The 14948-nt window shown below is 41.3% G+C and overlaps 1 protein-coding gene across 1 annotated transcript in view; it reads right to left on the bottom strand.

Annotated features, from left to right (window-relative positions):
* Positions 1-14948, bottom strand: part of FAAH2 (fatty acid amide hydrolase 2) — a 90131-nt gene that overhangs the window by 45498 nt on the left and 29685 nt on the right. Inside the window, exons 4-6 of the mRNA XM_030210354.1 lie at positions 14197-14406; positions 11152-11271; positions 7517-7652 (exon numbers count right to left, since the gene is read on the bottom strand). Coding sequence (XP_030066214.1) covers positions 7517-7652; positions 11152-11271; positions 14197-14406 — 466 coding nt within the window. The remainder of the gene's footprint in view (positions 1-7516; positions 7653-11151; positions 11272-14196; positions 14407-14948) is intronic.

Raw genomic sequence — 14948 nt, 5'->3', positions numbered from 1 at the left:
AGCCTTTCTTGAAACATTTCCTCTTTAAATCTCATCTCTTGAGTTTATAACGGGTCCCTCCCCCTCTTTTTTGTGGTCTAATACAAGATGTAAATTTATTACTTTTGATCTTGATGTTTCTAGATTATGCCTATCTATTTTTCCTGTTCAAGATGTAAAGGCTTGTAAATCATTTAAAATTTATAAATAAAACAAAAAGTGTCTGTAGAAGAGATCATGGGGGGTTGTAGAGGAGAGGACTGGGTGTATAAGCTGGAGAAGGCTGAAGAAGAAGATAGCATGGTCAGGGAAATGGCTGGAGAAATAGCATGAAGACATGGTGGGGGGGGGGAGCATGGGGGTTGCTGTGTAGAGGACAGCATGGGGGGGGGGTTGCTGTGTAGAGCAGAGAATTGGGAGTTTAAGTTGGGCATGGCTGAAGAAGAGGACATGGTCAGGGAAAGGGCTGGAGAAGCAGCATGGAAACATGGTGGGAGAAGGAATGGAGAAGGAGCTTCAGAGCAGTGTGGGGGGAGAGCCTCAATCTGTTTTGTCCACAAAGGAAGTCTGCATTGAAGGGGCCAGGATGTGAAAAATCTACCAAATCAAAGGCAGAAAAAATTATTTTACATCTTTAATATGAATGTCACCTTTGGTAAATGAAATTTATATACAAAAATAAAACCACCGATTAAAACAAAAACCTCTTACACTCTAAGAGGAAAGCACCACTTCAGTCTCATGGAAGGAAAAAGCCTCAGAACTAATGCCAGCACATAACAGCACTGAATCTTTATTCAGTCATTTCCAAAAACCTTCCACTATAATCTTCCCTCATATATTAAAATGATTCAATTGTATTTATATTGTAAACTTCTCTTTAGAGAAGTACTCTAATGGAGTCTTTAAGGTTGCTCAGATCCTCCCGATGCTCGCCAGTGTTGTCCTGTAAATCAACTGCTGCATCAGGAAATTTTAGACTGGACCAGAGATTCAGTGATCGACTTCCATATATGTTTCTGCAACCAAACAGACAAAAAAATTTGTGGTCCATAGCTCTGTTTAAAAAGGGTCTGTTTGCATTGTGACCAAGGTGCGTGATTCTGCTAGCGTGTAATCTGTGTAAGAACCTGTGACAGTCCTGCTTGTTCTGCTTTCTCAGTAGAAGATGTATTAGTGCTCTAGATAGTAATGTAATATTAGGCCTTTGATTCCTTCAATCCCTTCCTACGTTAGGGACTCATCACGTTATTAAGATAGTAGAACAGCTACAGGTCACACATAATAAAATCATTCTAGTTACATTTGATGTATAGTACAGTCCCTCTATACGAACATTCCTCAGGATGAGGCTTTGATTGTGGTCAGAGAAGTGTTAACCAGTAGGACTGCATTCAAAAGGATACCCACTGAATTCATTATGGAATTAATCACGATAGACTTGAAAGAAAACTCTTTTGTCTTTGAAGGCAATTATTATGAGCAGGTGAAAGGGACAGCCATGGGTGCGACGGTAGCACCTTTATTGGCTAATCTTTTTATGGCATATTTTGAGAAAAAAATCCCTACATTAAAAATGTTTTAATATGGAGAAGATTTATTGATGATATATTAATGATATGGGTAGGTAGTGAGGTTTTGCTGATGGATTTCTATAAATGGCTAAATACAAGAAATGAGAACTTGGAGATCCAAATCAGTTATAGTAGGGAAGAAATAGCCTTCCTGGACATTAAGATTCAGTTCAGATTTGGTAAGTTTGTAACCACGTCATATCGTAAACCAACGGATAGAAATAAACTTCTACATTATAATAGTTGTCATAGTCAGCCCCTTAAACGTAATCTTCCTTTTAGCCAATTTCTCAGAGTAAAGAAGCTATGATCAGATGATAAGGACTGAGTAAAACAAATGGAAATGATGGCTAGAAGATTTATGCAAAGAGGGTATCCCTCTAGATACATTAAAGAAGGTATATTAACAGCAGCAGCACAGCAGAGAAACAACCTTTTTCGGACCAATAATAATAGAAATAATGAGAATAAAGTTGTCTGCACTTTATACTTTGATCATGTATCATCTGATATAATTAAGATATTAAGGAAGTATTGGCCATTAGTTCAGAACATAACACATTTTTTCTAATAAGGAGTTATTGATAGCTTTCAAAAGGAATAAAAATCTAAAGGATTTCTTAGCACCATCAGCACTTCTAGTACCCTTGAAAAAGGATTTAGTGTGGAGACATTACCAGTGTTTACAATGCACAGTTTGTTATGTAAATCTGAAAGAAAACTTCTTTGTACATCCTAAAACAGGAGAGAAGTATGAGCTGAAACAGTACTCTAATTGTAAAACATCACAAGTGATCTATGCAGTAGTATGTCCGTGTGAACTTATGTATATATACAGGTAAAACTATGAGAGCATTTAATAGATGTATTATTGAGCATAAAGGTGCTATAAAAAGGAAAGCATTAGATAAACCATGAGTGGAACACATGTATGAATTTAAACACAACTTAGAGCAGTTAAGGTTTATAGTATTGTTAAAAATTCAATCTTATTGGAGAGGAGGAGAGGTTAATAGATTATTATTGCAGGCAGAACAAAAAATTATTTTTAAGTTAAACCTTTTGGTTTGAATCAAGAGAGCGATTATTTAGTTTTCTTATAAACTATAACAATACGTTATTAGTACACATGATCTCATTACGCTTGGTCTCAACTAACGATCTGAGTGGCAGTAAAAAAAACACAAAAAAGTAACTTTTAGGATTATTCACATCTCGTTTGCAATGAATAGTGCAATATACTTACATGATTGGCACACACAAGGACATAACGTTTAAATCTCATATCAGTTTTATTTAATATTGACAGGCAAATTGTTAATATGAAAATTAGCTTATGTTACATATTTTAAAATCTGTATTTGATTGCATTAAGATTCTAGTATCATAAGCGGCGCAATATAATGACTTCATTGATACACATCAGAGGTTGGCGATAAGCATGTTAAGAACTGATATTTTATATTGTTAATCACATGTAATGGCAGAGATTTCTCTGGAATACATATATCAGAGATATATATATTTTTTTTAAATTTCTGATTGTGACTCTTTGTTGACCTTTGAACCCAATATGACATTTATAAGCCACCACTTATTCGGCATGCTGAAACGCTGCCAGTTAACAGATGCGAGTAATGCACACTGGTTAGAGAAGTGAGCAGAGTAAGTAATCCCCTTCATTTTATTGTTCAATATACTTTTTATTGTTTGGTACTTTTTATTGTCCGGTACTTTATTTCGGATTGCTATTGAATCCAATGATTTTATAATGTGTTGAATGTAGTACTAAACAAAAAGCAGTGCGTCATGATAGTTTTTTTTTTTAACACTAAAGATTATTTTGTAGGACAGACTTGTTACCCTCCTTATTTTAGACATTCTGCTGGCCATTTAATCAGAATGTGTCTCCTAAGATATAATTTTTATACAAATTCAGGACGCAATGACTGTTCTATTAAGATATACTATGAAATAATACTTCGTGCTCTACACAAGAGCACTAGATTGAGACCACACAGTGAGATTCTGTTGTTTTATGTACTAGGTTTTTAAGTGTTAACTTTTAGGGGTATGCCTTATTTTAACCCCTTTTAGGTATGTAAATATTTATTTTTGAGCATGTTTATACATGTATTCTTACACCAATTTCACACTAAATTCAAATGGTCACAGTACGTATAATATAGAACTGATTGTCACATTATAAGCTGCACTGATTTGAATGTTTTCATTTCCTTCTCTCCACACACATACTCCTACTGACTTGTCTCCTGAATCTGAGTATTCTGTCTAACTATTGAAAGTTTTTTTAGCATATTTATATTTTGATTTTAAATTTTATAATTTTGTCATTAAGTTTTATCATTGTTATTAAATTTATACGTTTTTCATGTATGTTTTTATGAGTTTCCTATATATGTTTTTATTTTGTAGTTCTTACCCCTGACGCAGCCCGAGGGCGAAACGTTGCCACGTTGGGCAATTGTTGTAATAAACCACTTCTCTTTTTATTTACTTGGTCTGCTTTCTTTTGTATTTTTTGTTAAGCAGGCAGATCGGTGCCTCTCTTTAGTGTTTGCCAGTGCTATTATGGTATCCACAAAAATACAAGGGAAAAACTGTCACTCCTTGATAGAAAATTGAAAAGATCAAAAGGAGTAGCAAAGCCAAACAAAAATGGTAAGAAACATGAGGCTACATAAACAAAACAACCTAACAAAGCTTAAAAAGGAGAATCCAGCTTGGAGGCATCATAAATCAACCAAGTCAGCTATGTGATCTCCTATGGTGCAAAGCTATTCCAAATCTGCAGCACTTCATACATATTAATCCCTTGTCCCCTATGCTGGATTTTTTTTTTTTCTTTTTGATTTTATTTTCAACATTATAGTTTCTCAAATTGATTTTTTTGTTTAAAAGATGTTCCCTTTGAAAAATTATACTAGATCTGAGAGTATTTCAAGGTATGCACACAGCTTGCAACACAATAAACTATTCATACTGGAGAATGTGGTCAAAACAACTAACATAGCGAGGTTCAAAAGAGGTTTGGACAAATTCCTGGAAGAAAGTCCATAAAAAATTATTAACCAGGTAGACTTGGGAGCATCATTGCTCATTCCTGGAAAATAACTATGAGATATAGATCTACGTTTTGGCATCAGCTGGATACTTGCAACAGGATGCTATGAACCTTGATCTGACTCAGGAGCCGATGGTCAAAGGTTCATGGTAGTAGGCAGGAGATATGCACCTCACAGGGCAGGGTGCCGCAATTTTCAAGATGTGGATGCCCAGAAGCAGAAGCAAGTGGGCATTGTTCCTGCCTCCTACGAGGTATTCAGGTATTAGGGGTGGGCTTCCAATAGACCAGTGTTTCCCAAGTTGGTCTTGGAGTACCCCCTTGCCAGTCAGGTTTTCAGGACATCCACAATGAACATGCATGAAAGAGATTTGCGTACAATGGAGGCAGTGTTTACAAATTAATTTCATGCATATTTATTGTGGATATCCTGACAACCTGACTGGCAAGGGGGTACTCCAGGATGACTTGGGAAACACCATACTAGACCACCGGGGCAATTTGTGTCTGGGGGGACGGGGGGCCACCAGGGCACTTTGCACCAAGGCAGAGGAGGGAGGGAATGGGCTGAGGAGGGGGTCCACTGGACCACCGGGTCATTTTTTTAAGGTATGTGGGAAGGGGAGTGGGGGTAAGGTCATTGCCCAATCCACTCCTAAATGTACTTTTACACCAGATTTTAGTTGGCATAAATGATGACTAATTTTAGTCACAGAAATGAGCGCTACACATAACTTTAGGTGAGTTTTATAGAATAGTGCTAAGCGCAGTTTCTTCGGCATCAATTTTTTAGGTGCCATTATATAGAATTTCCCCCATATGCACAAACAATTCAGATTCTAATTTAAAGCAGAAGAATTTTCAACTGCTTCAAGTTTTCTATTTTCCATCAGATCCATATGACATTTTTTTAAGTGGATTTGAAAAATCCCCTTCAGAGAGTTTGTAAAAACTCCAAGCACATTCTAAATCTAACAAAATCTGCTTGCATGTTTGAAAAATCCATTGCAGATGTCTTCAAAAGGTTTGACAGTCCAATTTGAAAAGACTTCAAAACATTTCTACGTTCATTGAGTTGTTCGAGGAACCTGCCTTGAAATTTGCAAGCTGCCATTATCTACCCTTGTCCTTCTTCTATACCGCTCTTTCTTCAAAGCACATCAAGAATACAAGGACTGAGCACTTTCCAAGAGCACAACTGAGAACTACATTCTCATTGATCATTATCAGCCTCACTTCCTTGTTGCAAGGGAAGAAGCAGGATGAAGGTGACACAAATTTGCATCTCAGATGTAGAGGAGTGTGGTAGCCGTGTTAGTCCACTCTTAAGGTTATCAATAGAAACAAAAAAAAAAACATGGAAAAGAAAATAAGATGATACCTTTTTTATTGGACATAACTTAATACATTTCTTGATTAGCTTTCGAAGGTTGCCCTTCTTCTTCGTCAGATCGGAAATAAGCAAATGTGCTAGCTGACAGTGTATATAAGTGAAAACATTCAAGCATTACTATGACAGTCTGACAGGGTGGGAGGATGGGGGTGGGTAGGAGGTATGCATGGGGACATCAAAGCATATCATTGATATTCTAACAGGATAGGTGTGGATAGGGGAGGGGAGGGGAGGGTGATCAACAGAGAAATACAGCTTTATGGTTTATAATGGGCTAGGAACCCCAGATCCTTGTTAAGTCCTTTCTGTTGGGTGTTAAAATATTCAATCATTCTGACTTCAAAGGTCTTACGTTCTTGTATGGTTTTAAAGTTACCTTTCAGGATTCTCACTGTGAAGTCACTGGTACAGTGTCCTGGTCCTGTAAAATGTTGACCAACAGGTGTGGGAACCCTACTGGCACCAGCATTGTTCATGTGATGTCTATGTAAATTGAATCTTGTCTTAAGCATCTGGCCTGCTTCTCCAATATAGCATCCTTCTTTACATTTTTTACACTGAATGATATATACCACATTGGAAGATGAGCAAGTGAAAGATTCCTTTATGTTGAATATCTTTCCTTTGTGGATCACTGTGGGGTCCTGTGAAATGTTTTGGCATAGTTTGCAACTGGATAAATTACAGGGAAGTGTGTCCTTCTGTTCCTTTTCAGTCTGTGATGGAAGTTTACTTCTGATTAGCTTGTGTTTTAAGTTGGGTGGCTGTCGGAAGGCCAGTACTGGTGGGGATGGGAATCTCTCTTTCAGTAATTCATCCTCCTGGAGTATAGGTTGTAGATCTCTTATGATTTTCCTCAGTTTTTCCAGCTCTGGATTGTATGTCACTACAAGGGGGATTCTGTCTGTGACTTTTTTCTCCTTGTACTGTAGCAGATTCTCCCTGGGTGTTTTGAGGGAGGAGGCAGTATTCTTGGAGATTATTTTGGGGTTGTAGCCTGTTTGAAGGATGCAGTCAGGCTTTTAAGGTGTCTGTCTCTGTCCCCTGGGTCAGAGCAGATATGGTGGTATCTTGTGGCTTGGCTGTAAATGATGGATCTTTTTGTATGTGAAGGATGGAAGCTGGAGTTGTGGAGGTAGCTGCATCTGTCTGTGGGTTTCTTGTATATAGCTAATCAAGAAATGTATTACGTTATGTCCAATAAAAAAGGTATCATCTTATTTTCTTTTCCATGTTTTATTTTGTTTGATTTCTATTGATAACATCTCAGATGTAAAACACAGGGTTTCTCATTTTCAGTGACACTTTATTTAATGAGTTTTCCCCCAGAGTACCCACCACTTTGTAACAGAAAAATGGCTTAGCTGAACCTCAGAGTGGTCTGTAAGTGCTATGCTCCACTCCAGTACCTGGTACGTATGGCTATATCAGGAGGCAGTGGAATACATTTGAAGCAAAGTAAAATACAATTAAAAATAGACATACTTGCTAACTTCACTTCCTGCCATGACCCTCAGCATAGGCTCAAGGTCCTCAGCATATCGACACATGGGACCCGTAGACAGCAAGTCCTTCTGAGCCCCAGTGGCATTAGGGAACTGGCCCTCATTAGGGACTACTCCTGAAACAAAATAGACATGTGCTTCATTTTTCACAAGAATCACATAATACTGGTCAGATGGTTAGCTCCATATTCCAAATGAGTGAAATGCTTTAACACTTTCTTGGTCAAGGGCTACCCCCAATACCCAGACACGGAATCCTGCTACACATACTTGAATACTTTGGCATTGGAGGAAATGTCCTGAACTGGTTCAAGGGATTCCTAACCCTACGTTCGTATCAAGTCACATCACATTCAACCACGTCTAAGGCATGGACACCTGAATGCGGAGTACCACAAGGATCACCCCTCTCACCAACCATTTTTAACCTAATGATGATCCCCCTGGCTAAACGCCTATCAAACCACAACCTCAACCCATATATATACGCTGATGATGTTACAATATACATCCCTTTCAAACAAGACATCAACGAAATCTTCAATGAAATCAATCAAAGCCTACACATCATGAACACATGGGCAGATGCATTTCGTCTGAAATTAAATGCAGAAAAAACTCAATGCCTGATACTCATCTCCCAATACAACACAAAGGAATTTACCGCTATAAACACACCAAACCTAAACCTTCCAATCTCAGAAACGCTAAAATTCCTTGGAGTCACTATCGACCGCCACCTAACACTCGAAACTCACGCAAACAACATAACTAAAAAGATGTTCTACTGCATGTGGAAATTGAAAAGGATAAGACCGTTCTTCCCAAGATCCGTCTTTCGCAGCCTAGTGCAATCCCTCATACTCAGCCATCTGGATTACTGCAACTCACTATACGCAGGTTGTAAAGAGCAAATACTGAGTAAACTTCAAACAGCCCAAAATACAGCAGCCAGACTCATCTTTGGAAAACCAAAATATGAAAGTGCACAGCCATTAAGAGAGAAACTACACTGGCTACCACTCAAGGAACGCATCACTTTCAAAGTATGCACATTAGTCCACAAAATCATTCACGGCGAAGCCCCAGCCTACATATCTGAGCTAATAGATTTACCACCCAGGAACGCCAAAAGATCATCTCGAACTTTCCTCGACCTTCACTTCCCCAACTGCAAGGGCCTGAAATATAAGACGCTACACGCGTCGACCTTCTCTCACAGAAGCACGCAGCTTTGGAATACACTGCCGCGCAACTTAAGAACAATCCACGAACAAGCTTCCTTCTGCAAATTATTGAAGTCCCATCTTTTTGAAAAAATATACGGAAAGAGCCAAAACACATAAAGTCCATACTCACTGTTCACTAATGCATCATACATCCAACTCTGCAATCTCATCCCCATAATCTCACATCATTCATACCTCCAATCAGAGAAATATGAATACCATATGTCTTCATGCCTTAATATTGCCCTTTAAGCCTCCCATTGTCCCCTTCCAATGTTTCAATGTCTGTGTTCCATTGTTATATTCCTTAACGCTACTTCGATTGTCTCGCTTAACTCTACACAATGTAATCCATAACCAAGTTGTAACAAATTGTATTTCCTTCACTTATATCATATTGTAAGCCACACTGAACCCGCAAAAAGGTGGGAAAATGTGGGATACAAATGCAATAAATAAATAAACCACTGAAGCAGACAATAAATGTTTACACTTAAATTACAAAATTATGAGCATTTCTATGCTCATCCCGTTATGATTTAAAACAGTAAGTGCAGTGTTTAATTATGAAGTTCATCGTTTTCTGAGGGTGTTCTGCAACTTTGTTTCATGGTTTTCGATTACACTAGACAAACACTGTTCTTATAGCAACAGTATAAAACACAATCCATCTCTACCACCAACATCAGGAAGCTGACCTCCAGTCCCCCCACCCCCGCCACCAACATCAACAAAGATCAACAAATGTGAACTCCTCCACATACTTCCAGAACTGTCATATAATAGCTGCTTGTTATACTACTATCATGTTTATAATTATAATATTAACCAAGATCCTTCTGTAATACTAATTGTCTATTTTCTCATATATTTCCACCATTCATGATATATTGTAAGCCACATTGAGCCTGCAAAGAGGTGGGAAAATGTGGGATACAAATGCAATAAATAAATAAATAAATAAAAAATGGACACCGCCTTGACTTAATCAGTCAGAGTGCTCTCTCCTGACAAATGAATTTTTCACTGTGGACCTGTATGATCAGAAGTCCTATGCTGTTCCAAACAGCACCCTAAAATTAGCGCCAGAAAAGCACGGAGCAATAACGCCCCTATGATCACAGCTAATAGCATACACATTTAGGCATGCTATTAGCTCTGATCATAAGGTAACAGTGCAGGAGGATAGTGCATGAGCATGCACTTAGGCACAATCCTCCCGCACTTCTTTCACAGGTCCGAGCAGTCAAAAGCCAGGACCTATCAAATACAGGAGATGAAAGTCCATTGGACCCCCAGGACCCCCCCCCCCCCCCATAGATGAGGCCCTGGTGGCCTAGTGCCCCCCCCCCAAACAGTGACACAGGGGCTGGAGGTCCAGCAGACCTCCAGTCCCCCCCCCCTCCACCAACATAAGGGCATGGGGGGCTGAAGATCCGGTGGCTCTCCAGCCCCAACCCCCCCATCCAAACAAAATCCCTAGTGACCTAGTGGGTTGCAAACCCAACCCTCCACCCACCCTGGTGGTCTAACAGCCCCTTCCCCTCGTACCTCCTTGCTGGAGAAGGGAGTAGCACTCCCTCCTCTTCCTGCACCGTCTTCAAAATGGCGGCACCCTGCACTGCCCAATGCATTTTGGGATGCGTTGGGCAGGGCTTCCCTACCATATAAGAGATGCACTGGGCAGGACAGGGTGCTGCCATTTTGAAGGCAGCGCTGGAAGAGGAGGAAGTGCTACACCTTCCTCCAACATGGCGATATGGGGGGGGGGGGGGAGGATGCTGTTAGACCACCAGGGTGGGTGGGGGGTTGGGTTTTCAGACCACTGAGCCACCAGGGATTTTGGGGGGGGCGTGGGGGGGTTTAGGGAGCTGGAGAGCCATCGGATCTACAGCCCCCTGTGCTCTTGTATCAAGGGAGGTTTGGGGGGACTGGAGGTCCACAACAACTTCAGCCTCCATGTCGCTGTCAGGGGGTTTGGGGGGCACTAGGCCACCAGGGCCTCATCAATGGTTGGGGGGTCTGGGGGTCTAATGGATCCTCAGGACACGGTGGTAACTTGGGCTGACAGTGACAGTCCAGGTGCCTAATTCTGACCGGGGGGGGGGGGGGGGGGGAACAGAGGGAGAATTAACCCTAGCGCCAGCTCTGAGCTGGCGTAGGGTTAAGCCGCTATTCCGCCCCTATGATCAGAGTGCTATTCTCTGATCACATGGGTTCTGAGCTATTGCCTGGCAAGAAGGTAAATGTCAGCACTAGTCCAGCACTAGTGGCCTCTAGTGCCCGCATTTACCTTTGATAATCGGGGCCCGCGAGAGCTATAGGTCCTTCAGCACTCATTACCTAAGGAATACAGAGGATGTTTATAAGAAGTGTCGGACATTACCTTGGGTGGGTTTGTGTCCAAAGATGCCATTGAAGAAGGCTGGCATTCGAATGCTTCCTCCAATATCAGAGCCTACCCCCATCGGAGAGCCGGCAGCTCCAAGAATGCAGCCTTCACCCCCTGAATAAGACCACAGTAAGTATATAAATAAATACAAAGTAGTGAATAAGGAGTCTCAACGCATCTGGAGCACAGATAACAACGCTCTACTGTCTGCTGAGAATTACTGTTCTATGCACAGTCTTTCAGGTTCAAAGCAAATATACAAATGTTAGATATGCATTTGTTAATTCTGATCCACACCCCCTATTTCTATAAAATTGGACACCCAGCTTTACACTTAGTGCACAAAGATGCACACACAACTGACCTTATTCTATAAATTGCGCACACAACTTAATTTAATAATTGGCTATTATTTGGAGTTAATAGCTAATTATTAGCTTAAATTGGTGTAAATTGGTGTTTATTGGCTTCAATTGGCAGTTGCATGCATAACTGACTTTAGTTGTTATTCTAAAAGCTGTGCACGCAATTTCAATAGGGGTAAGAAAACAAGAAGGCAATCAGTCCCCAATATCCACTGTGAAACAAAAAACAAGAAGTAGACCTTGATGAAGAAAACGCAGTCTTTAATAAAGCATATCAATGCTCCCAGAGTTCACACTCAAGACGTCCGACGTGACCATGTTTCATCAAGAGTACAGGCTGCTTCAGGTCCAGACCCAGGAAGATACACAATCGACCAAAATTGGTCTACTATTAAAGTTTGCACCAACTGGTACTGTATGCCCCTGACGCAGCATGTACTCTTGGCGAAACATGGCCATGTCGGGCATCTGAGTGTGAATGCTGGGAGCACTGATACAATTTATTAAAAGATTGGGTGGACCAGGGGTGTGCCTAAGAGTTATGCACACAGGTTACCGAACACTAGGGGTTACATACCTAACTGCCAACAGTTAGGTCTAAGCACACCAGCCTTTGATTAGGTGTGAAATTGTAGACTTACAATATTATTCCATAACGGCAGTTCCACACATAATCCCAGTGCCTAAAGTTTGGTGACCTATTGAGAATTTACCCCATGGTGTTCTTCCCAAGTTCATCAGGCATCTCTGTACCCACAGCTGGTATAGGGGTCCTTCTACAAAGGCACACTAGCGTCTTTAGCGTGTGCGTTAAATATGTGTGCGCTAAATGCTAAAGACTCCCATATATTCCTATGGGCGTGTCTAGCGTTTAGCACACGCTAATCATGAGTGCGAGCTAAAAATGCAAGCGCGCCTTTGTAAAAGACCCCCACAATGATGGAGAACAACCACTCCCAGACTACTGAAGAAGAGGTACAACTGATGAGTGAGGGTCTCATCTAGCTTCACTCTAGAAAAATCAGGTTCAAACACTTAACATCACTATCTGGCAAGATTTTAGGGGGTAATAACTCTGTTGTTTTACCATGGAAAAGCGCTTTCATAAAATTATCCCATGATGTACACACATAAAAGTGCACACTATGACAAGAAGATGGGTACTTTTACACAACCTGCTTGCAGGTGTGTTTGGAGGCATTGGCTGAGTGGAGCTTGGGCAGCATCTCCCTACACCTAGTTTATAAAATATGCACATAGGAAAGTGCTTCACGCACATACATTTTAAATCTACTTGCCATCGTGTGTATTCGTACGCAGCCGCATCTCTCCCTCTCTCTTCCCTCCTCCTTCCCATCCATTGTTCAGCACCTGCCTCTCTCTCCCTCCCTCCCTTTCCTGGGTCCAACATCTTTCTCTTTCTTCCCAACAGCCTTCCCATCTAGTGTCTCTCCCTCCCTCCCCACCACCCCGGGGTCCAACATCTCTCCCTCTCTCTTCAATTCCCTCCACCCCACTGTCCACCATCTCTATTCCTCCCTTCTGTTCCCCTTTCTTCCTCCATCCCCTCCCAGTATGGCATGTCCCCCTATCTCTCAACCCCCTCCCCTCGGTCTACTTTAAAACAGCTCCAAGGGGCCACTTTGGTCTTCTATCTCTTTCCCTTCTTGCCACCCCATCTAACGTCGCTTTCTCTTCCCCTCACCTACCCTAACTTAAATCGTGTTTTTGTTTCCAGGAGGTCACCAGCCTGGCAGTGATTCTGATATGCTGTATGCGTCTGCCCCAGCACTGTTTCTCTGCCGTGTTCCTCCCAGGCTCAAATTAGGAAGATGTGTCAGAAGGGGGTGGAACGCGGCAGAGGACATGCACCGGGGCACAAGTAGTCAGCGTATCAGAACTGCCACCATGCTGGCAGCCTCCTGTGAACAAAATCACGATTTAAGTTAGACAGGGAAGATGAGGGAAAGAGAAGGATATCTTAGATGGGGTGGTGAGAATTGGAAGAAATGATGGACTATGGGGGGGCCCCCTGGAGCTGTGAGGCCCAGGGCAACTGCCCTGTTTGTCTCCTAACACCAGCCCTGCTGTCTTTCAAAGCAAAATCAAAGTGGTTTACAAAATTCTAAAAGCTGTAGAACAGGAAAGGAACTACAACTCTGATAGGAAAGAAAAGACAAAAAAAAAAACATTAAGGGGCCCTTTTACAAAGGTGTGTAAGGCCAAATTGGCATTGCTGCCCGGCTACTGTGTGCCCCGGGCAGTAATTCTGAATTTGGCGTGTACTGAAAAGACATGGCAGTAGACGGAAGTGTGTGCGAGCTGCATGCCTACTGCCCTGGTAGCGCATGAGACCTTACAACTAAGTTAATAGGTGGTGGTAAGGTCTCAGGCCGAAAATGGACACGCGCTGGTTTTTATTTTGCTGCACGCTGACTTTCCAGCCCTTTAAAAAAAAAAAAAAGGTCCTTTTTCCAGGATGCAGTGAAACTGGCCTGACACATGCCCAAAAGATGCGCTCGCACTGCTGCAGGCCACTTTTTGCTGTGGCTTAGTAAAAGGGCCCCTTAATAACAATAAACAGTTTGCAGTCTCTGCCAGCAAGAACATCAAACACTACCCTTCCTAAAAGCCATCTTAAGATAACTGGGCAAGCATCTTAAACACAACTCACCAGAGCTTCCGCCAACAATCCTCCGTATATCATAAGGGTTATTGCTCCTGCCATAGACATTGTTACTGGACTCATACCACATACATAGCTCGCTGCAGTTGGTGACTCCCAAGGGAATGGCGCCAGCTTGCTTTAACCGTGCCACCACAATGGCGTCCGTATTGGAGATGACATTCCGGCGAGCCACCAGGCCAGCACTATTGGGCATTCCTGCCACATTGAAACAACCAACATTAGATGTATATATGGTGGCAATAACACACATTATCTGTATTTGTATTTATTCTCTTATAAATCGCCTATCACAATTACTAAGCGATGTACAATATAACATGCATAATACATGTGGAGGAGCACTGGTTCAAAACCCACTGCTGCTCTTTGTGATCTTGGGCAAGTTACTTAACCCTCCATTGCCTCAGGTACAAACTTAGATTGTGAGCCCTCCTGGGACAGAAAAATGATGTACCTGAATGTAACTCACCTTGAGCTACTACTGAAAAAGGTGTGAGCAAAATCCAAATCCAAAAAAAAAAAAAAATCAAAAACAAACAGGACAATATAATACAAATAATTCTTCACACATACTAAATAGAAACAATAAGACCCCTTTTCCTCCAACTTTGGGGCCCTTTTACTAAAATGTGCTAGAATCTGGGCTTAACACATTGTAACATGGGAATTTACTGCATGCTAACTCCAGATTTAATGCAGCACTTTTGGGGGATTTTTGTACTATATTTTATTGCAGG

Source organism: Microcaecilia unicolor, chromosome 7 (assembly GCF_901765095.1).
Source record: "Microcaecilia unicolor chromosome 7, aMicUni1.1, whole genome shotgun sequence".
Classification (NCBI taxonomy): Eukaryota; Metazoa; Chordata; class Amphibia; order Gymnophiona; family Siphonopidae; genus Microcaecilia; species Microcaecilia unicolor.
Note: the sequence above shows the minus strand (reverse complement) of the source record. Positions and strands in the feature narration are given on the sequence as shown.